Genomic DNA, 24,382 nt, shown 5'->3' with positions numbered 1-24,382 from the left:
TATGTCTGGTGATTGGCGGAGTTGTGTAAGGGCGTGACGCTCATCTTGGGGGAGGTTGTTGGGAGTAGGGGTACTGGGGGCCTTAAGAACCTCGGAGTTAACCGAATTGATGTATGTCTCTAGAGACACATCTCGGTTCTTAGGGGGTACCCAAGTACTCTTTTCCCTGAAGTGGTTGCGGGGAATAGGTTGGGTCTCCACAGATGACTCGTCATCCATGGAGGGCTCTACATGAAAGTATTCACGTAGGCGTAACCTACGATTGAATTGGGCCATGTCCTGTTGGAAAAGAAGTTGGTTAGGCTCTCTGGGTGTGGGGCAAAACTTAAGACCCCTTGAGAGGAGTTTAACCTGTGGGTCAGTAAGGACCATGTCAGACAGGTTAACTACAGTATTGGTCTCTGGCAACCTAACAGTAGGAGGAGCAATGGTGGCTCTCTTACTGTGGAAACGTCTATGGGTGTGTTTCTTATGGTTAGCCAGGACATTCATACGTTTCTTGTTCTGTTTGTCCATTAGGGTGGACCTTAAGTGTTTGACGTTACATAGTATGGTATCTTGTAACTGTTCAAACTCTTCAATAGAGCATGACTCCTGGAGTTGAGACTCAGTGTTTGTTATCTCAAGTAACTGATTATCAATGAATTGTTGGCATTGATTTTCCAGCAACTTGATCAAACGGAAAGACGTATTAGTGAGCGTCTTGTTCCATTTCTTCAAAAAGGATGGGTCAAGGTCCCCAAAGGAAGGGGTACACTTGATCTGTAGGCCTTTGGGAATGATACGGGACAAACGATAAAAACGGTAGTTATCAAGATGTGACATGTAACGGGTGTTCTTTTCCTTAAGCTTACGAAGCTTGCGGAAAATGCACTTGGTGTCGGGAGCAAGTGCCATAATAGATGGGGGAATACAGTCAAGGGGAAATATCTTAAATCATTCCTGTGGAGAGAACGGGTTATAAATCCTGTACAAAATTGATTATTAATTAACAGACGTGAAAGATAAAAGTTAATATAAACCTGTGAAAAAAATAGCGGTAAATATAGTCCTGTAAAAGAAAGGGTTATAAAACCTGCAGAAAAATATATACGTAATGTACAAATCTGAAAAGAAAAAATGGGTTAACACAAACTTGTTGAAAAATCAAGTTATGTACAAAATCTGAAAAGGAAAATTTATGTACAAACCTGAAAGGGAAAACGTTAATATAAACCTGTGAAAAATTAGCGGTAAATATAGTTCTGTAAAAGAAAGGGTTATAAAACCTGCAGAAAAAAATACACGTTATGTACAAATCTGAAAAGGAAAAGGTTAACAAAAAATCTGAAAAGGAAAACGTTAACGCAAGCCTGTGAAAAAAAGCGGGTTAAACACAATCCTATAAAACAAATAGGTTAAAAACCTGCCAACAAAATTATTTAGTTGTATTTACAATCCTATAGGGCGAAAAATAATGATTTATTAATAATCTGTAGAGGAAGGAAAAATGTTAAAAGTGTTCTGAGAAGAACAGGTGGGAAGTGGGAAAAGATAAAAAGGATATGGTTATGACACTTAAAAACAAAATACAAGCAATTCAAGGGGATCACACAGAAATTAATAATACTTGTTTTTTTAAAGCGCTGGATCAAAGCGCAGAGTGCTTTCTCCTGCAAGGTATGTGGAGCTATGATTTAAAGTACAAAACTTCTTCCTTTAAAGCAGCGTGTAATGGAAGGAGGACTCTTTTTTTGTTTAATACAAACAGTTGAGATATTTTTTTCAATTTTATTTTTGCTGAGATTGTTAAATGTTATGTGAACAAAACTTTTCTTTTCGAAACCAAAAATAAATATTTAAAAAAATCGTGTAAAAAAAAAGGGAGGAGGAGGCCTCTAAAAAGGGATGCTGAACATACTATTATTACATAGTAATATCTCCGATGAAAAAAACCCAGACAAAAACAGAGGATAAACATACCTGTTCAAGGAGTTCAGTTCTTCCGAGAACCGAGGCACTTCTGTTCTTCATAAATGACTGGAAAAAGCAAAGGCAACAGGGAAATTTAGGCCAAAAAGTATTGAAAACCCGACAACTTTGGCCTCACTCAATGTTCCCTCGGATTCGAACCCACGGCTCCCTCCATATGCTGGGCACTATTTCATAGGGCTGGTTAACCGTCGATTTTGTGCTTACTGTCTGATTTCCATTTCATAGCACTGCTAACCGTAAGCACGTGAGATTGCCCGGTTCGAATCCAACATGATTAAAGGATTTGGGTACTTTTTCAAAATGTCCATAGATTTACATTAAACTTACAGGGTTTGAAGATAATGATAGTGGAAATCTTCCCTTCAAATATTACTTACTGAGGTGCTGTAGTGTTTGAGAAATGAGACAAATAAAAACAATGTCATGAAAGTACGTTTGTAAATGCTTAAAATAATTTTGGTCTCATGAGACCAAAATTATTTTCATGACATTGTTTGACTCATTTCCCAAAAACTACAGCACCTCAGCACGTAATATTTTCAGGGAAGCTTTCTTCTATCATTATCTTCAAACTGTGAAAGTTTAGTGTAAATCTGTGGACATTGTGTTTTTTGTCCTACAAAAAGTACATACACCCTTTAATATGCTTGTGATTTATTTTTTCACAGGACTCAGGAAAGTACCGAGTATACACATATCGGTGTATACGGGTAAAACCAAAATTTGTAACAATCTTTGCTTGACAAAACTTTGACAACACTTTTCACACTACCATGAGTGTTTATTTCAATCGGCCTTAATCCGTGCAAGGGTAAAACCAAAAATAGTACTATTTATCCCCAATGCATATTTTACATCTGTTATGACTAATTATATTTGAAGATATATACAGCATACTGTGTCTACCAGACAGACTTAAAGGCAGTGGACACTATTGGTAATTACTCAAAATAATTATTAGCATAAAACCTTACTGGGTGGCGAGCAGTGGGGAGAGGTTGATAGTATAAAACATTGTGAGAAACGGCTCCCTTTGAAGTGACATAGTTTTTGAGAAAGAAGTAATTTTCCACAAATTTGATTTCAAGACCGTAGATTTAGAATTTGAGGTCTCGAAATCAAGCATCTGAAAGCACACAACTTTGTGTGACAAGGGTGTTTTTTCTTTCATTATTATCTCACAACTTTGATGACCAATTAAGCTCAAATTTTCACAGGTTTAAATGCATATGTTGAGATACACCAAGTGCGAAGACTGGTCTTTGACACTCAGCAATAGTGTCCAGTGTCTTTTTCAAAGAAAACTGAATTCAGATAAAAGTTTTGACATTTCTCATTCCCGAGTTTACCTCATGGGCTTCTCTGCTCTGTTGGAAGAGGTCTAGGTTGGTGGTCTGCAGTGGATATTGAAGGCTAATCCGCTCCTTGAAGAAGTCATGAACCTGCCAGAAAAACATATACGAATCATCATCTGACATGTTTGAAAAAAAAAAAACAATTGTAGAACTTCAAGGAAAAATATTTGGTCCATGGAAAGAGTAATACCATTTGTATTTCCTAATTTAAAAATTCTTACAAAGTTTCTTTTTTTACTAACTTTAGTCAATCAATCAATCAATCGTCCTTTGTAGAACGCCAAAATTAAAGTTTGTTCTAAGGTGCTGAGGCACAGTTCAACGGTTAGTAAAGCCTGCTGGAACAGGTGAGCTTTAAGGAGTGTATTGAATGAGGTGAGAGTTAGTAATCTGTGAACAATCTAAAGTAGTCATACCTGCTTGCCCAACGTTTTGTCCAGGCCTTTGAAAACAACCTTTTTCTGGTCATTCACTCCTTCGTACTCACAGTTGTAGAATTGAAGTTGTTTAGCCTGTAAAAAAAAACCACAAACACATATAAAACAACGAATAATAATAACAATAATATACAGCACTTATAGAGAGCACAGAATCTGACATAGAAAAATGCCATTCAAGGGCGCCGGTTCCCAAAGTCAAGAGTCCAGGATATAAGATATTTGTTTCAAGAGGTGTGTTTTGAGCTGCCGTTTAAAGATTGAGGGATTATTTTGTGTTCTGAGGTCAAGCGACGAATCAGTATAGTAAGGTCAGTCTAGTGTTTATATCTGGTTTTCTTGGCATTAAATGACTGAAAGTAGCTCTTTTCTCCCGGACAGAATGCCAGTCTAATGCAGGTTACAATTTCATTGAGCTGCATAAAGCCATTGGACACTTTCGGTACAGAAAAAAAAATAAAAGTTCACAGATTTACAAATAACTTACAGGGTTTACAGCAGGTAATGGTGAAAGACTTCTCTTGAAATATTATTACGAAAACAATATCAATTCTTGATATCGAGAATTACAGATTTATTTTAAACACATGTCATGACATGGCGAACGTGCGGAAACAAGGGTGGATTTTCCCGTTACTTTCTCCTGACTCCGATGACCGATTAATAGAATTGTTTACAAACATAAGAGTGTATGTTTAGTAACAATAAAACAATTTTTTTTAGTAATTGTTTTTAACCATTTATATGTTTAAAAAATTGATAAAGTTGTTTGGGGGGTTGACTCCGCCTACCCCTTTTGTGACGTCAATCAAGGCAGACTTTGCCTTGATGCAAAGAGTAAACACTAGTGCAAAGTACATGCAAGTCCAAGTCATGAGTTTGTACGTTTCAAAAATAGTTTTTTTCTTGCATTTTTCTGGCAATGCCAACCAAGTGTATTGCTGCTGGATGCAGCAAAACAACTAAAGATGGGGTCAGTCTGCATGGCTGGTCAGACTCACAAGAGCAATAGTGCCCCGTGGTCCGGTCCGACGTCTTTTTCAGTGCTGTACAGCATTTTCTCTTCAAATATCGCGCCTCGATTGATGTCACGAACAGTGCCCTCTCGGGTCGGTAAATAAGATAAGAACTAATTTTTTAGAACCTTAGTTAACTGTTGATTCACATTCCACTCATCAAAACACATATATTAGTGACAAAAGCTTTTTTTGGACAAAATACCACTTCCAGGTGACTTTAAGCAGAAAATTTTGCTTAAGAGTTTTTTGTGAAGAAAACTAAGTGGGATACAGTACCTAGCAGTGTGTGTGATATGGTATTTTGGCTGGTTTTCTTATTCTGGTTATAAAACTAAGCATAATTTTTTTGTGCTTAAAAACAGTGGACTATTGGTAATTGTCAAAGACTAGCCTTCACAGTTGGATCTCAACATATGCAATCGGTCATTGAATTTGCGAGATAATAATGAAAGAAAAAATAACCCTTGTCACACAAATTTGTGTGCGTTTAGATGGTTGATTTCGAGACCTCAAGTTCTAAACCTGAGGTCTCAAAATCAAATTCGTGGAAAATGACTTCTTTCTCGAAAACTATGGCACTTCAGAGGGAGCCGTTTCTCACAATTTTTTATACCATCAACCTCTCCCCATTACTCGTCACCAAGAATGGTTTTATGGCAATAAATATTTTGAGTAATTACCAATAGTGTCCACTGCCTTTAAGAAGCTCTATGTAATATGGCTTAAGAATTGAACCCATGCTGATCAAAAACACCAGGGCTTGAGTCCAGTGCGCTTGATCGCACAGCTTTGTCTCCAAATAATTCTTGTGTCAGTTTTAGCATGTAAAACGTATTAACCAGTCAAGGTATATTACCATAACTGGTTAATACGTTTTACATGCTAAAATAATTTACATCTCACTGTACTGAGACAAAAACTATTTCTATGACTTGTTTTACTCATTTCTCAAAACACCTCAGCAAGTAATGTTTTATGGGAAGCTATCTTCAAACTGAGCAAGTTTAAAACGAAAATCTGTGGACTCTGTGTTTTGTGTCCAAAAAAAGTACCCGAACCCTTTTGACAAAAAGTGGAAAAATCATTTCCTTGAACTAGACTAGGTTAAAACTGTAGAGAGCCTCGCCTCTTACCCCAAATCGTTCTTTCAACATCTGCTTCAACATCTGAAGCTTGGCTGGAGCTACTGGGTTGACGTCAACGAAATCTTTATGATACTGAACGGGTACACTCTTCAAGAAGCTGGAGTCACGGATCATGAACAGAGCTGTTTTTGTAAACAGGAAAGGAAAAAAAAGAACATTCATTTGTTTATTAAGAGACCACTGGACACTATTGGTAATTACTCAAAATAACTGTTTAAAATGTACTTGCTAATGAGCAATGGAGGCCTGTTGAACATTGTGGGAAACTGCTCCCTTTGAAGGAATGTAGTTTTTAAGAAAGAGCTAACATTCTCACCTAAATAGTAAAATACTTCAGCTGAAGCCATTTATGGTATATGCATCTGGAACATTGTGGGAAACTGCTCCCTTTGAAGGAATGTAGTTTTTGAGAAAGAACTAACATTCTCACCTAAATAGTAAAATACTTCAGCTGAAGCCATTTATGATATATGCATCTGAAAGCACACAAAGTATGGCAACAAGGTTTTTTTTTTTTTTTTTTTCAATATTCTCTTGCAAAGTCGACGACCAATTAAACTCAATTTTTCAGAGGTTTGTTAATAAATTGATGTATTTGTTTGGACACACCAAGTGAGAATACTGATCTTTGCCAGTATTACCAAACATGTCCAGTGCCTTTAAGACCACTTATTAACCATGCAAAAACTTCACACATTACATGGTCATGTGCAGCTCCCTAAATTTGAGTTAAACAAAGAACAATTGACTTCATATAGAGCTTCTTCTTCAATTTTGGTGCTAACCTTTAGCATGAAGCCTGGTTCATACTTCATGCGAATGCGAAGCAAATTTGACGTCACAACTATCCTTTCGCAGCGATATTCGCAAGTGAGTTGAACGGAGCTGAACTGCTGCGAATATTCGTTGCGATTTTTGTGACGTCAACATTCGCTTCGCATTGGCATTCGCAGGAAGTATGAACCGGGCTTGAAGCATACATTATTTCACAGGATAGCGATTAAATTTGGCATCCAGCTTGCATGCTCACCATGGGTTTGCATACATGTAGTTCTATCATTCATTTGCTTACAGAAAGCGTCGGAAGGTTAGCATGCCTTTTCTAGTGCTTACAGTTAGCAGATCTTTGAAGATTTATAACAGTTAAGTAACACACTGGTGACTTTGCCATCGGGGCCCGTCTTCCCAATAATATTGTGCTTACCAGAATAAGGTTTTTGCTCAGCAGCATTTGAGTTAATGAGCAATTTTTTAAGCAAAATTATCTGCTTACTTAATAAAGAGATTTTATATCTTAAAATGTTTTAACCTCATCGGCTGAAGACCCCGCACGACACTGAATTTGATTAAAGTACTCACAGTTGATGTTGTCTTTCCGGTAGGCTCCGTGCATAATCTCCATCTCAGTTACGGACAAACCGTTGACCCAGCGGTAGTCTGTTGCTATTGATTCCGGTATCTCATTCTGGTTGGGGATCCATCCACAACGTTCACTGAACAGACGGTAAAAGAAAATACTCAATCAAACTTGTGTTAATTCAAAGCAGTTGGCTTGTGATTTGTTTTGTGATTTAATTGGGGAATATAGGCCTATAAGTTTTTGTTTTCTTGTAATGCTTTTCATTTTGCGCTAAATAAATACTGTTTTATTATTATTATTATTATTATTATTGGCTCCAAATAAAAGGCAAAGAAATTAAAACAATTAATAAAGATTTTTAATTACTTTTTGCCATGTGAAGTTTAGGCATGCACAGACTAATAAAAAAAATGGATGAGGCAAAATTAACAAATGTTTAAAAAGGTATAGCCTTGGATGGTTTTCAGATGAAACAATTTTGCAAGTGGGATTTACAAATACATGTATTTAAAAATTTCGTCTAATTTTGTTGTTTTATACTTACTGAAAATGCTTTCAAACAAACAAGCACCACTGGGGCCAAATTGTACATAGCACCAAATCATGATGCTTACTAGAATATGGTTACCAGTCTAATGCCAAGTCCTATGCACAATTTGTGACTGGTATCCTGCTCATTTCTGCTAAGCAGAAAATTGTTGAGCAATATTTTCTACTTAAGCAGCTCTATGAAATTGAGCCCTGCTGTCGTTTGCTAGCAAATGCTACACTTCAAAATCATAAATCCTTTTAATTTTTTTCTCTTCTTTGTTTATAATTTGTACAAATTTTTGTAATGTATGGGCAATCGATATAGTCGATGATAGTACCTGTAAATTTTTCAATTTCCAACTTTAACAATTAAATTTCACATCTTAGGTATTTTACAAGTGCCCTGCATTTTTATGATGAATTTTATGACAGCACTTGTTACTATCAGCATGGTATGCATGAGTTTTGTCCACTCTTTGCCGATGAGAGCTACTGCTGTATTTATATGCCCTGCACCGATTTCCCTAAAATGCTTGGATTAATCCTATCATAAGTTAGGACAAATAACCCGTCCTAACTTAGGATGGGTTCAATGCATCCTAACGTCTTTGTATCCGGAACTTAACTCGTTAGGAAGAGTTTGGTGAAACCGACGGCAGGGCCCAATTTTATTATAGCCTGTGAAAGCAAAAACCTGCTAAGCACAGACAAATCTTGTTTAGCCAAAACAGGTTACCAGCCAACATTCCATACAATTTACACTGTGGCGACTGGTGCCCCGCTAATTTTGTGCTTATATCGCAAAGAAATTTGTTAAAAAGTACTTCAGCTGCTAAACAGCTTTATGAAAATGGGCCTGATGAATGTTTCCAACTGCTCAGTTTTAGTCCAACTTCAAGTAGGACAACCCGCTCATTTTTTGCTTATAAAGCAAAGAAGTTTGTTAAAAAGTACTTTCAGCTGCTGAACAGCTTTATGAAATTTACCAGGATTTTTATTATTATATAAATATTTCATGCAGGAATGAATACGCATGTTAAATACAGCAATGATGGATTGTATGTGATTGATTACTAAGCATGCCACAGCCACGATGCAAGGTAATGTACCATTCCAGCATAGAAATAACCATCTATATATTATTACATGCATAAAGTATAGCCAACGACACCCACAGCAATGGGAGACTTTCCAACGCTAGGTGGCAGCAGACTTACCAGGTAAATTTCCATTGTTTACGCAGTTCTGAACACGCGCATAATTCTGGCTTTACCCGGCAAGTCTGCTGTCACGTATCATCCGAGAAAGTCTCCTATGGCTGTGGTGCCTTGCGCTTTTGGTGTGGTGCCCGTTGAAAAGTTTCAACACAAAATAAATTTTCCTTAGGAACAGAAGTGCCCCTTAACATGTTCAAGGCCTGGATTTGCAACAAAGCATGATTCTATAGGAGCATTCATGATTTGGGAACTGGCTTACAAAGCATGTTCCTATTGACCCTGTGCACACGCCTGTCACATGCGGCGCCTGTGCCACGCTCACCATTTTGGTGGTCAATAGGGTTCTGATACGTGTAAACGTTGCTTTCTTGAAAATGCAAACTTCACTGATAAAGGCACAGTGACATTGATGACCACCAAAACGGTGCATCCAAATTATTCTGATGATGATTTCAGGTGAACTGGGTCATTTGGCAAATGAAGTATTATTTGTACAAGCATGACTTCAGGTAAACAAAAAACATAATTTGATAGCATTACTTAATTTTATCAGTGCTGCATCAATTCCCTGAAAGTTAAAGAAAGGTTAGAAAAAAAAGGCTGGGGGGAAAAAAACTTCCCAAATTTTGAAAAATTTGCATATATACGTCAAGCAAAAAAATATGGAGGTTAGAAAACATGCTTCTATTAAACACCAAAGGGAAAATGCTCACTGTAACAACAGGACATCACTGTGATATTTTTTTTCACAGGACTCGGGAAAATACTGAGTATACAGTGCTAACACACAACGGTGTAAGGGGAAAAACCAAAATTAATATACTTTATCCCCGATGCAAATTTAACATCTATTATAAAACAGGACATCACATGTAAATGTAGTATTCAAGTTCAGTTCAAGTTTCTCTCTACAAAAATGAATCTTGCTGGAGGCTTACAGGAAACTGTAAGTACAATACAGTTAACCCTAGCTAATACAAGGTCTGCCAGACTAGTCCGTTTTCCTCGTATACTAATACATTTGTTTTAGTACCACAAAATTCAAGTCTCTTCTTAATACTTATCTTATGTCACAGGTTTTCACGGATTAATTTTTTTGTGTCTGGGTTTTGTTTTTTGTTTTTTTTTGTGGTTTACTGCGCCATGAGCACCAAAAGCAGGGTGGATATGTCTTTGTTATTATTATTATTATTATTATTATTGTTATTATTATTTTATGTTGGCCCTTTGGGCATCACATTAATTCTTTCAAAGGTAAAAACTAAATGTAATGGGAGACTTTGGAACGCTAGGTGGCAGCAGACTTATCAGGTAAATTTCCATTGTCAACGTAGTTCTGAGCGTGCGCACATTGCCGAGACCAATGAATTCTACCTGGTAAGCCTGCTGCCCCCAAGCGTCCCAAAAGTCTCCTATGAAAGTACGAACACCATTCTCTGTTCTTTTTTTTTCTTCATTTTTTTTTCATGCAAGCCGCCAAGTACACAAGGCCTGAAGGCCACTTCAAGGTGTGGGCTACAATTTGTTTCTTTCCAGAGGCCGTTGCCACCTACTCCTAGGGCTGAAACAGGGTTATCCCCTTTACAGTCCATACGGATGTAGGCTTGGGTATCATCAGTCCTTAAAAGCGGTGAATTTCAATGACTTTAACCCCATGATTTCCTACTGTTACAGTGATTTAGGGTGATAGGTTGTGAGTAGGCGCATTAGAGCAGCATAACAGATGATCAAGACAAAGTGTCTCCCTACCCATGACTGCTTCCAAATGAGCCAGGAACTGGGAAAATAGACAGGCTGAAAGAAGAAGGAAGGAATAAAAAACACAGACACAGCAAATAAAGGACAGGGTAATCACTAAAAACGCTAAATATTATACCTTTCTACATTAAATAATGCTAGAATTTCTTTTTCGGACACAAGATGTTTAGACATTTCTTTGTTAACAAACAGTGGCTGCCATTTTGTGTGGTAGGCCTTGACAACAACATGCTGGGCATGATAAATAAAGATTTGAAAAAATTTGAATTGAATTGAATTTTGAATTGAACAAATAATGTTATTTGATTTAGAACAAATCTGGGACTTTACAGTAAAATCTTTGAAACTCACTTTTATGAAGAATATCCATGTGTGCACTTTTTGTTTTGGGCAGCGGATTTGAGTTGATAGCATTGTGATGATTATTAAAAAGAATTGTTTTCAGTGACAGCCGGACCTAACTTTGCAAAGTACTAGTTTGTTAAAACTCATGGCTGGGACGTCGCACAAGAAAGGTCTATAAACTATACAGCAGGCCTGATACTTCACGGAGGCAGTAAAGGCGATTGCCTCCGTGTCCCCTGGTCATTGCCTTGAAATGCTCCAGTACAAATTTGCAATTTCATCATAGGGTGCCCTATACCAAGAAGAAAATGCCTTGGTGCCCTTGCCCTTTCAAAAACGAAGCATACAGCCCTGATACAGTCCACAGAAGGTTTTGATTTGTTTTCTTTTTGTATTTCTTGATCAGTGAATACCCCTGGCATAACAATAAACAACGGGAGACTTTCGGAGTAGCTAGGTGACCATAGATTTAACGGGTCTGTAAGTAAGCGATTCAACGGGTCTGTAAGCGTATACAAATGGCCCAACAAATCTTTGCCGGTAAGAGGTACAGCAGCCCTGATACAGTCCACAGAAGGTTTTGATTTGTTTTCTTTTTGTATTTCTTGATCAGTGAATACCCCTCGCATAACAATAAACAACGGGAGACTTTCGGAGTAGCTAGGTGACCATAGATTTAACGGGTCTGTAAGTAAGCGATTCAACGGGTCTGTAAGCGTATACAAATGGCCCAACAAATCTTTGCCGGTAAGAGGTACAGCAGCTTCTGATAGTATAATGCAATTTGAGAAACTTTTCGCTTTGAAGTACTGCGGTTATCAATTTTTATGCCCCAAAAATTTAACCCTAAGAAGAGTTATTGACAGTATTGTTTTCAGATTGTGTATTCAGAAGGCGAATTATTTTTCCTGCATGGACATAATCACATCGGAAATATCTCAAATTCGTTGCCATCTTTTGAAATGAAACTTTCACAGGTTAGTTTTATGGCATATAACTATGTATGATTGAGACACGTAGTGGGTTCCTAATGACCAAGCGTATACAATCCTTTTAACAGGTAAATCCATTATACTCAGAAATGTACACAAATGTGCACATGCTCAGATCTACAAAAAAAAAATTCTGCTGTCACCTAGTGTCCCAAAGTCTCTCGTTGAAAAGTCAACATTCAGATTTGCTCTAAGAAACATGAGCGGCTCCTTCCGAATCCACGGCTTCGGCTCCAGATTCGGCTCAGGATAGTTTGGCCCGGCAGTTGTTTTGACCAGTGCCCATGCAATACGTACCTGCCCAGGGGGGTCGATTTCACAAAGAGTTAGGACTATTCCTAACTTAGGACAAGTCCTAAGAGATATCAAAAACGTACAGCTAGTCCCAAGTTAGGACGAGTAACTCTTCCTAGCTCGAGATAGGACTAGTCTTAACTCTTTGTGAAATCCACCCCAGGGCTTCAGACGAGAGAACCGAGCCTGAAGCCGAATCCAAGCCGAAGCCGAATCCAAGCCGAAGCCGTGGATTTGAAAAGGGACTTAATAGGCCCTAACACACTGCATTATCATCCCTGGTGCCCGGGCACTCAAACATTTGTCATGTTAGCAGAGGAGTGGGAGCCACAGGTTATTCAAGACATCTTTGGTGTTAATTTGACCGAACAGGGGTTAGAGACATTTCTGATGAATTAAGTCTGAAACTGGGACCCAGATCTTAGAAGGAGCAGGGAAACGATGGCATGTCCACCTTTTGGTCATCCCTGGAATAATAGATTTCAAGGAGCTTCTGGCCACAGCATTTTCATGCACTAGAGATGTAGGTCAAAGAGGTTGACTAATCTAATTTGAAAGAAAAATACAGCATTCTTTTTTTTTACCATGCCAACTTCTTTAATTTTCAGATAAAATCCTGGAATTTCTAATCGCTGATCGGTGCTCCAATAACTGATGGTTAACAAGAATTGGGGTTGTGGTTATGTCTGAGTAACAACAAAGCTGTTTATTAGGAAAAAAATTACAATATATATATAGTGTGTTTTGAAATACACTGTACACAAATGTTGCTCTTTATGTGCTCGGACAAGTCAATCCAAACAGTAATAATGTTTAGTAGCTATGTCATACCTGGTTAAATTGAGAAAGAACGGCATAATGTTGTCTTGGTAACATCGGTCGATTTCTCCCAGACACGTCCGTAGTGTTTCTTCTGTTGTAGTATCCTTTGGTACTCCCTATTTATAGGTCAGAATGAAATAAAATGTTATATTAATTTTTTGTGTGTGTTGCCACCATTTATTATTTATAAATTGTATTCGTTCTCCGATGTCTGGTTCATGGGTTGCTTCATTTGGAGCTTCATCACTTTACGTCGGATGATGTGAACACCCTACAATATGTTCTCCCTTGGTTGCGACAAATTAAAATGGAATACTCACCCATCTGAGGTCACAGTCCACAAGATGAAGTCTCCTCTTCTCACACCACACACGTAGGTCGGGAAATACCTAAGGAGAGTTTGAAGAAGAAGAGGTCAACTTCAGATCAGAGAAGGGCAAACCAACACATTCAGGGCCAAAAGACCTTTATCATGGTGCGACCATCTTGGTTTGCTCCCATTCAAATCAGTGTAACTAGACCGAGGCTGGAAGGGCAAATAGTCTGGTTACTTTTTTGTAAAATGAATGTACAGCATCCAATTACTGTTATTGGATACAGGCAACAAGACCAACAATGGTGGCAGCATGATAAAGGGTTATTGTCCTGGCTCTGCTTACCGCATGCAAAGAATTGGTGCTTACGGAAACAGGTAATTCCGTGTTTACTAGAAACAAATTACATGAGTTAGCAGGGAATTTTTGCTTGTGCGTGTGCCTCCTCCACAGTACTAGGCATTCCTTGCTTACAAATCCGACACTTTGCACTGTAAGCAGAGAATGTAGATTATAAGCGCAGAATTCAACTGTAAACAGAGCCATTAAATTGGGTCCCAATCCACATACAAGGGGCCGGTCTAGGATTCAAACAGGGGTTTGCACAGGTGATTGCCCTGTATTAACATTTTGCAATAAAGACAAAATGTATAACGAACTAAGGAAATTAGTCTATCACAAACAACAGGGCCAAACTTCATGAAGCCGCTATTGTCTAGCAAAAATAAGCAGGTTACCAATCACAAAAAGAAAAATATACCATGGTATTTTGGCTGGTAACCTTATTACGGTTGGCATATTTTAATTGTGCTTAAAGGCAGTGGACACTATTGGTAATTACTCAAAATAATTATTAGCTTAAAACCTTTCTTGGTAACAAGTAATGGGGAGAGGTTGATAGTATAAAACATTGTGAGAAACGGCTCCCTCTGAAGTGGAGTAGTTTTCGAGAAAGAAGTAATTTTCCATGCATTTGATTTCGAGACCTCAAGTTTAGAATTTGAGGTCTCAAAATCAACCATCTAAACGCACACAACTTCGTGTGACAAGGGCGTTTTTTCTTTCATGGTTATCTCGCAACTCCGATGACCAATCGAGCTCAAATTTTCACAGGTTTGTTATTTTATGCATATGTTGAGGTACACCAAGTGAGAAGACATTTACCAATAGTGTCCACTGGCTTTAAAAGCAGTGGACACTATTGGTAATTACTCAAACGAATTAGCTTAAAACCTTTCTTGGTAACAAGTAATGATAGTATAAAACATTGTGAGAAACGGCTCTCTCTGAAGTAATGTAGTTTCGAGAAAGAAGTAATTTTCCATGAATTTGATTTTTAAACCTCAGATTTAGAATTTGAGGTCTTGAAATCAAGCATCTGAAAGCACACAACTTCGTGTGAGAAGAGTGGGTTATTTTCCTTGTTATCTCGCAACTTCAAGGATCGCTTGAGGTCAATTTTTCACAGGTTTGTTATTTTATTTTTATTACCAATAGTGTCCAGTGTCTTTAAAGCTACTTTCAACGCTAAAGCAACTCTATGAAATTAGGTCTGGGGTTTCTCACCTCTTTAACCAGAACCTCCCTCTCAGCATGGAAGTCTCGGAACGTTGACGACACAAAGATCCTGACTGTTTTCCATCCTGAGCGAGAGATGACCAGTTGCTTATCCATCTTCCCTCGAGAGTCTACCGTGCGACTCACTTGATCCCACATTGTATCGATGTCATGTTTGTAGCTAGTAGTGGCATTTGACGAGCCGCAACCCATGATGAAACTGCTGAGAGACAGTGACAAAAATGATTTGACATCCAATATAATTTAGAACATTAAACACACCATCCCCCTATACAATTTTTTTTTTTAAAGAGTTAATATAATGACCATTGATATTATAATACAGTACTTTATTTTAATATGAGGTGAGCTAGTAGGCCTAACTGCTTCCCGTAAAAATTATTTACTTTCAATTCAAGGTAGAAATTCCTTTTCCCATTAGCCATCCTGCCCGTGCGCAACAAAGAAACCTTTTTTACTAGCCATTTTAAATAACTTGATTTGTCTTTCAAATTTTATTAACTTTAGACACCTGTTTGATCTGCCACCTATTTTTCATTTGATTTGAAACAAATTTCTAATAAAAAAATAATAAAAAAATAATCGAGTGTTAAAGTGGTGGCAGATTGTGGATTTTTTTTTCTTGATAATTCTCTGAAAAAACAGTATACATCATGTTTCGCCGGGCAAAAAGATGCGTAGTCATGGTAAGATTGCATACAAGAAAGGGATGATCGGCATGCCGCACGTCGGAATTTAGAAAGCGGGTGATCGGACGACCTTCGAGTGTATATTTTTTAAACGAAAAAACCCCCCAAACAACACATTTTTGGCTGATCTTATCCCAACAATTTATGGCCCTAAATAATACTTTTTCCATCCAAAACTGTTTTCATGAATTAGTGATTAGCGGTTCCGTCGTTAAGAACTTCATTTGCAATAAAATCATCAAGATTCAACGATCGGTATTGCACCAAACAATATTTATTTATCAACGAACTTTGCCCCGCATCGCTCACACCCTCAATGTGCGAAAGTCAACATGTTTGAACATGCTTCGTGGCAATTCTTTCTCAGTTTGTGAACGTGCGTATTGTGTTGGAGTCTATCAACGGCCAATCACAGCATTCGCTGTGCATGCAGTGGGTATTTTTGGCGATGCCGACGGTGTGCGTGGTGTGTGTGCAAGGTTGGTTGATGCACTCGGCATACGAAACATGTGGCCGTGTGTATATCGTGTTTTAACGTTTTTTTACAATCGCATTTCTGACGCTGTAGTGGCTTCAGGTACTTCTGGATTAAAAGCAGAACACACGTGGTAATGACACAAGCACACACATTTTCAGTCACTTTTGTTTTATTCACATCTTGTTTATTACAGGAAAGTTTCTAATTTTGGACTAGCCCGTCCGGGCTACCTAGAAGTACATTTGACTAGCCCGCGGCACTTGACTAGTGTTTGGGCTCCGGGCTAGTGTCTAAATCGAGCCCTGGTTATTGCTGGCTAATGGTCGTAAAGCTTTCACCTATCAACGCTGATTTGAAAAACGTATAGCGTTAAGGAGGCCAAAAATATTAGACCCCTAATATATATAAGGCTCACAGTTTCTAGAAGAGAGATTTAATTGCACATCTTTGTGAGCAAAAAAATTAATAATGAAAAATGAAAAAAAACCTCACATCATTTCATTCTCATGGCCTTACTAAAATTTGGGGTAAAAACAAACTTATTTTACAATAACAAAAAAAATTAAAATTAAAAATACAATTTTGTCACAACTTTTTTTACAATATTAAAAGTACAATTTGTCAACAGTTTGAAAATAATTTCGATGCATATGACTCTTCTGCATATATTTGACGGTTGACTTTTTGTTCAAGATGTTCTTTTAAAATTAAAGTGCATTTAACATTTGATGTCGTGAGTTGTCGCTAATTTAGTGCATTCCGGAGTGCGACCCCATGAGCGCGGCCATTTTGTACCGATCATCGACGAACGCCAAGTTGCCGCGATAATGTCCGTTTGTTAACGTCAAAACTTATAAAAATTAATATAAACACGCTTCAATGTATTCTCAAACCTTTAAGATACACAAAGTCACATGAGTTAAGAAAAAAACAAAGTAATCTGGGTGATAATTTTCGAAGTTTCTATCGCAGAAGTCTCACCTACCTTCGTAAGTTCACCAACCTCCTGTTGCTATGTACACCCACGTCACACAGTTATTCGTCTGGTCTCCTTAACACAATATTCACATTCTTCTGCTAGTGAAGTCTGGGTAATTATTATTATTTATTTTTTCTTCATTTTTTCCTTTCTTTTATAGCTCCACCAAGCGACAAGAAAAGAACAGTGATTGTGTAACTTTTTGTGATTCTTCTTTCACAGAGTTCTTTATGCTGTCAAGCTGGGTGTGTATGTTTGTCCCTAGCAGACCACCGTATTAAAAAAGAGCAAGACTTTTATGTTTTAGCAGGTAAGTAAAACGGAGCCTGATATAATTTAGACAATAAAGTGCCTTTTTGGTGGCTTAAAAGTTGAATTGAGGACCTGAACTTTCTGAACTGAAGGCTGAATTGATGCTAATAAAAAGCTTGAGTAGACTTGGCCTACCCTTGGCTGTTGAGCTGTTTAGTGGCTCCGCTTTTAACATTGGTCTCATTACTGTAATAGTACTTATCCATTGACGTCATCCAGCCGCCATCTTTGAGGTCAAACGGTGACGAAACAATCGAAACGCACATAGATTGGCCCATGAACAACCTCCTTTTGACCTCAAGGCGAGGGCGCCGTACTGAAATGACGTCATGTGCATAAGGTGGGTCGCACTAAATACCGACAACTCACGACCCCTCACAACAACTCACGACAAAAATTTTTAAATGCACTTTAACAGAACATTTGAACATAATTCAACCGGTAAATATGCACAAGAGTCATATGCACCTAAATCACTTTCAAACTGTTGAAAAAAAATGTATTTTTAAGTGTACAAAAAGTGTTTTTGACCCCGAATTTAGTAACAAACGGAAATATCCGCCATGTTGTCTTTCGACGTACTTGGATGATTCCATTACACCGCAGGGGTGATACAATATGCAAGATTATTATTTACCATTTTATGTGCCTCTCATAGTCCCCATAGAGTTTTAAAAATATTATATTTAAATCTTCCCTTTTATTGAATTCCAGAGTGTCGGCTTAGTTACTAACAAGAAAGGAAAAAAAACAGCAGCTAAAACCAAAACCAAAACTAAAACTCAGCCCTCAGAAATTACCCATGCCCCCTGCGGTGTAATAGAATCGACCAAGTACGTCGAAAGACAACATGGTGAATTTTTCCGTTTGCTACGAAATTCGGGGTAAAAAACACCTTTTTTACATTTAAAAGAACAAAATTTTCAACAGTTTAAAAGTGATTTGGGTGCATATGACTCTTGTGCATATATTTACCGGTTGAATTATGTTCAAATGTTTTGTTAAAGTGCATTTAAAATTGTTGTCGTGAGTTGTCGTGAGGGGTCGTGAGTTGTCGGTATTTAGTGCGACCGCATAAGGTCTATGGTGACATTGATGAAAAACTCAGATGAGACCGATGTTAAAAGCGGAGCCATTAACAGCTCAACAAGGTAGGCTAGAGTAGACTATGACTAGACTCACTAGAAAGTAGGGCTAGGCAGTTATTAGGCCTAGTTATTAATATTAATATTACATTACATTTTGACTATTTTTACGAAGAGCAGAAAGACTCCAGTCTGAGTCCAGTATTAACTTATGTTTCGACTCAGCAGAGAGTCACTGGCAGTCAGATCAGACTCAGTGAGTCAGTCAGAGCATCAGTATTGCTTGGTTTATCACGATTCAGAACCGCAATGCATCATGGGTAGGCAGAGGGGACATTTGTTGACCCCGGTGTACATTGTTGTGCCCGACGTGCGCACGTCATGTGATGCCCCCTTTCATTACTAATACGCAGCTAGCCCCACTTGTGTGGCCAATGGCCACACAAGTGGGGCTAGTACGCAGCATGCTCGGCGGAACAGCGCCCTCGCTTGATATTTTGCTATTCGCGATAAACCTTATTTATTGCAAGGTTCTGAACACCTCTCACTCGAGAAACTTGGCTGTTTTGCTTGACTAACCTTATTCCACAAGGGGTACTTTAATAAAAGTATTAACTCTTATCTCGACTCAGATCCTTCTTTAATCTTGGAGGATGACGAGTTACTCGTCCTAACTTCGGACTAGCCTTAAGATTTAAATATCTCCTAGCCCTAGGACTAGTCCTATTTCTAAGTTAGGACAGACCTTTAGAAGTTCTTTGTGAAATGGACCCCAAAACTGTCCAAACTTTAGACCAAACCAGAAGTTCAACAAAAAACATATAACAACATTACTTATAAATTTTGTTTCAATGTTTTCTCAGTATTATCTGATTGTTTTATTTGATATTTTTAATATTAACCTGCTCTTTACACAACTCAAACACCTAGTTTTTGTAATTCTATGAACACTTCATTTTAGTTTTCTTGACTATGATAAAGTTTGATTGCGCTATTTTCTTTTCTTTTCTCATATAGGAATGGCATCATGGGCCTCTATCATCTCCCTCGCTGCTTACGCTACATTTCAACAAAGTCAACTTTCTTCCACAACTGCTATTATCAGACAGGGCGAGTGGGACTGGATTCCCTTCCCGTAACTCAACAAAGATACTTCATCAACTCCTTCAAACGATGCGCCTCATCAAGCATCATCAAACCCCTCTTTCTAAATGTCTTGAAGGGCGGCTACGATGACAGGACAGCAATCGTAGACAATCTGGGGTCCCACACATATGGTGACCTGGTTCGTTTTAGCACAGCGCTTGCCCAGCTGATCCTTGCAGTCACCCCTCGAGATCCAGCTCTTCGGAAGAGGGGATCGGGGGTCATCCTAAACGGAGAGCGTGTAGCCATTCTTTGCCCAAACAATATCACCTTCGTACTCTCTCAGTTTGCGGCATGGATGAGTGGATGCACTGCCGTGCCTCTCTGCAAAGTCCATCCCTTATCGGAGTTGGACTATGTTGTCCGAGACTCACAGAGCTCGGTTCTCATCGCCACACGCGAGTTTGCCGACAAGGCTTACTCCCTAGCTGAGACCAATAACCTCAAACTGTTGATTTTAAACCAAGATGCCTTCAGTAAGAAAGGCTCAAATTATTCCAAGGCACTTGATGAAAGCAGTGCGTTGACCACACTGCAGTCTATCGTTGAAGTGCCAAACTGTAACGTGGGTGAGGAAGACTTGATCGAAAAGCGTGTTCTGGTGCAGAAGTGGAGTCAAGTCCGCTGGAAAAATCGTAAAGCAATGGTTATTTACACAAGTGGGACGACTGGGCCACCCAAGGGTGTGGTGCAAACTTTTGCATCCTTTGAAGCGCAAGTCTCTATGATGTTGCATGCATGGGGCTGGACACCCAATGATGTAATACTTCACGTGCTGCCTCTACATCACGTCCATGGTTTGGTGAACGTGCTGGCATGTCCGCTATGGTGTGGTGCAACATGTGTAATGATGCCCGAGTTTAATGTTGACAAGGTTGGAATCTTAGGGCCTCTTGACATGCATTCAGTTAAAGGCAGTGGACACTATTGGTATTTATCAAAGACTAGCCTTCACAGTTGGTGTATCTCAACATAAGCATAAAATAACAAACCTGTGAAAATTTGAGCTCAATCGGTCAACGAACTTGCGAGATAATAATGAAAGGAAAAACACCCTTGCCACACGAAGTTGTGTGCGTTTAGATGGTTGATTTCGAGACCTCAAGTTCTAAATCTGAGGTCTCAAAATCAAATTCGTGGAAAATAACGTGTTTCCCTAAAACTATGGCACTTCAGAGGGAGCTGTTTCTCACAATGTTTTATACCATCAACCTCTCCCCATTACTCGTCACCAAGTAAGGTTTTATGCCAATTATTTTGAGTAATTACCATAAGTGTCCACTGCCTTTAAACAAGTCAAAGTTTACTTGGCTATAGACCATCTCTGCCCTAACGCGTACCTATTTAACCCTGGTACAACCCCATTCAAACACAAAAATGTGTAAGGACGTTTTGTGGCTGAGTGGTCTAGTGCACCGGACTCAAGTTTGGCAAAGTAACCAGGGTTTGAGTTCGAATCCAGGGTATGATACTTGTGCCTTGTTCAATAATTGCTTACCAGGGGTAAATGGGTAATGAGGTCAGAGATGGTTCTTATGCAAATAAAAATGCACTTAAAGGGTATCACATACAATGGCATTTTACATTTTCTTTTTTTACAGAAACTTGTACATTTTGTTTCCAATGTTAAAGACACTGGACACTATTGGTAATGGTCAAATACCAATCTTCTCACTTGGTGTATCTCATGCATAAAATAACAAACTCGTGAAAGTTTGAGCTCAATTGGTTGTCGAAGTTCCGAGATAACTCGCAAAGAAAAAACACCCTTGTCACATGAAGTTGTGTGCTTTCAGATGCTTGATTTTGAGACTTCAAAATCTAATTCTGAGGTCTATAGAAATCAAATTTGTGGAAAATTAATTCTTTCTCAAAAACTATGTCACTTCAGAGGGAGCTGTTTCTCAAAATGTATTATACTATCAACCTCTCCCCATTACTCATTACCAAGTAAGGTTTTATGCTAATAATTATTTTGAGTAGTTACCAATAGTGTCCACTGCCTTTAAAGGACTCCCTGTATTGGAAAATGAGTCACACAACTGAATTTAACATTGGAGTACCTCTTTGAATAACATACTATACTTTCTTGTATTCATGTTTTTATTTCTTGAATCTCTCTGACCTTCAGGTATGGGATAAACTCCTTGAGGATGCTGAGCCTAGAATTAACCTGTTCATGGCTGTACCCACTATCTATGCCAAACTCATAGAGGGTTTCGAGTCAAGGTTCAGAGGTCATAAGGTCAGAGCATTCATCAAGGCCAAACTCAGGGACAGGATCAGGTGAGATAATTTTTTTTACTGACACTATATAATAATAGTTATACAAACTAGTTCTTATTAGCACAATTTAGCTCCAAAGGCTTTTTCATACAAAATTTATACCAACTTACACCCCTGGGTAAAGATGAGCAATTATAGTAAAGCGTCTTGCACCCCAAAGAATTGGTTAAAGGGTAAACCCCCGCAGTCAAGTAGGGACTGAAAACCCAATCCACATCGAGCCCCCGGTGGGATTGGTACTGGGGTCCCAGAGGTGGAAGGCGAGGCAAGATCCCACTACACCAATCTGATGGCCGTGTTATATTGTTTATGAGGATTCTTTGACCAGACGATATTAACAATACCCTGTCTTTTTTTTTGATCTCTCAGGTTAATGGTGGTTGGATCAGCAGCTTTGCCACAGCCGGTACTAGAGAAATGGGAGAGCATCAGTGGACATCGTCTACTGGAACGCTACGGGATGACAGAATTAGGCATGGCTTTGTCTAATCCTCTTAACAGCGTCAGGGTTCCAGGTGATGACCCAATGCATAATGTAGATTCATTTTTAAGAAGAGTCTTAGATCAAGCTGGGTTTAGTTCAGCTTTTAGAGGGCAAAATGTATGTGTGGATCCAGGAAATTTTACCAGGTAGGGGCCCTGACCTAGCCATCCCCCCAAAACCCTCGCACACAAAAGAAAAGGGAGAAAGAACCCCAGTTACATGTACATGCACCTCATCACTGATGTTTCCAGTCTCCTGATGGTGACTAGAAGAGACTAGTTGAAACATTTAGACCAACCTTAAGAACTCACTCCACAGCAGCGAAGTTAAGTGAAAGTAGTAGTTCCGTCTGATTTACCAGAAAAAAAAAAAACCCCAAAAACCAAAACAAAAAAACAAAAAAACACACACACACAAAAAACCCAGCCAAAACAAACACTTAGGTCCTACCTACTCACAGGTATTTCCAAAGCAAAAATAGGAGTCCCATCTGATTTCCTACCTCCCCCAGGTAGAAACTATTACAAGTAGGACAGTTCTTTTCAAAAATACTTGTAGCAAGGCAGTTTATAATGAAAGTAAATCTATACTGCAGTATTTACATGGTGCTACAGCAAACTGAATATAGAAAGAGTAGTGGAATCGATCAAAACCTATGTGTTCCTTGTTTATTTCTGTTTTAAAAACCCTTTTTCACCCTAAACCGTACCAGGTGCTGTTGGTAACCCGTTACCAACTGTTGAAGTCCGCATCGTTGACAGAAATGGAAACATCTGTGTGAAAGGCAATTCCATCTGCTCCCAGGTCACACCGGGGTCAAAGGTCGTCGAGGGCGACCTTCAGGTCAGTGGGCCTGCAGTCACCAGGGAGTACTGGAACAAGCCGGAAGCGACTACGGACTCTTTTACCAAGGATGGTTGGTTCAAAACAGGTGTGTACAAATTATGCTGCGTTTTTAATAGTGGGTGAAATGACGTACCTATCTTAGTTGTAAAAAAAAGTATTCATGTCTCATCATTATCAGTCGGCATAACCTTGCCTTCCTTGGCTGCCTCATCCTCAATTGTAATGGGGGCGCACTCCTTCAGGCGCTGCCATCACCTGTTCTATGTATGTGTTTTAAGGAAGGGGTACATTTGGTAAACACTCCAATCTCAAAAACGCTACAGCCTTTTGAAATAAAATTTTCACAGGTTGGTCTTATTGTAGTATTTATATATGAATAAAACAATCGGACGGTTCCTAGAAACCAAGGCATACTTTTCCTTTTACTGAATGGCCTCTTACAGGAATTTATGATTTGTTCTCAGGGGACACAGCATCATTCAAAGACGGCGTGTACCGCATCCTGGGACGAACATCTGTAGACATCATCAAAAGCGGCGGCTACAAAATAAGTGCCTTAGATGTGGAGCGCCACCTATTGGCCCACAACAACATCGCAGAGTGCGCAGTCGTAGGAGCACCTGATGTGACGTGGGGTCAACGCGTGGCGGCCATCGTGGTCCTGAGAAACGGCGGGGGTTTGACACTGTCAGAGTTACGGATGTGGGCGCGGGACTTTATGGCGCCTTACATGATCCCAACTGAGCTGAGGGTTGTGGATATCATACCACGCAATGCAATGGGGAAAATCAATAAGAAACAGCTGCTGAAGGATATATTTGATGTGGAATGAACATCTCATTGGTCAGGCCTGCGTCACTCACAGCAATAGCCATGGTGCCCTGTGTTTTTGTTGTGGTGCCCTTTGCAAAGTTCCATTACAAGAGGAAAATTCAA

General features: G+C 38.9%; 2 protein-coding genes across 3 annotated transcripts in view; one reads left to right on the top strand and one right to left on the bottom strand.

Moving 5' to 3' along the window:
• The window catches only part of LOC117289696 (telomerase protein component 1-like), a 38,412-nt gene extending 21,107 nt beyond the window's left edge, over nucleotides 1-17,305 (bottom strand). The window contains exons 1-10 of one of the 2 annotated variants that reach the window (XM_033770935.1): nucleotides 17,294-17,305; nucleotides 15,130-15,340; nucleotides 13,570-13,638; nucleotides 13,259-13,365; nucleotides 10,788-10,832; nucleotides 7,290-7,423; nucleotides 5,919-6,052; nucleotides 3,746-3,841; nucleotides 3,324-3,416; nucleotides 1,963-2,019 (exon numbers count right to left, since the gene is read on the bottom strand). In XM_033770935.1, the coding sequence (XP_033626826.1) occupies nucleotides 1,963-2,019; nucleotides 3,324-3,416; nucleotides 3,746-3,841; nucleotides 5,919-6,052; nucleotides 7,290-7,423; nucleotides 10,788-10,832; nucleotides 13,259-13,365; nucleotides 13,570-13,638; nucleotides 15,130-15,333 (939 nt within the window). In that variant the 5' untranslated portion in view covers nucleotides 15,334-15,340; nucleotides 17,294-17,305. The remainder of the gene's footprint in view (nucleotides 1-1,962; nucleotides 2,020-3,323; nucleotides 3,417-3,745; nucleotides 3,842-5,918; nucleotides 6,053-7,289; nucleotides 7,424-10,787; nucleotides 10,833-13,258; nucleotides 13,366-13,569; nucleotides 13,639-15,129; nucleotides 15,341-17,293) is intronic. The other variant, XM_033770936.1, reaches the window with a different exon arrangement.
• A 206-nt stretch (nucleotides 17,306-17,511) lies between these two features.
• Nucleotides 17,512-24,382, top strand: LOC117289291 (malonate--CoA ligase ACSF3, mitochondrial-like). Its single transcript, XM_033770352.1, has 6 exons — nucleotides 17,512-17,597; nucleotides 19,702-20,704; nucleotides 21,962-22,116; nucleotides 22,486-22,631; nucleotides 23,313-23,531; nucleotides 23,911-24,382. The coding sequence occupies exons 2-6, from the start codon at nucleotides 19,712-19,714 to the stop codon at nucleotides 24,276-24,278; spliced, it is 1,881 nt and encodes a 626-aa protein (XP_033626243.1). The 5' UTR covers nucleotides 17,512-17,597; nucleotides 19,702-19,711; the 3' UTR covers nucleotides 24,279-24,382.

Source organism: Asterias rubens, chromosome 4 (assembly GCF_902459465.1).
Source record: "Asterias rubens chromosome 4, eAstRub1.3, whole genome shotgun sequence".
In the NCBI taxonomy this organism is placed as follows: Eukaryota; Metazoa; Echinodermata; class Asteroidea; order Forcipulatida; family Asteriidae; genus Asterias; species Asterias rubens.
Note: the sequence above shows the minus strand (reverse complement) of the source record. Positions and strands in the feature narration are given on the sequence as shown.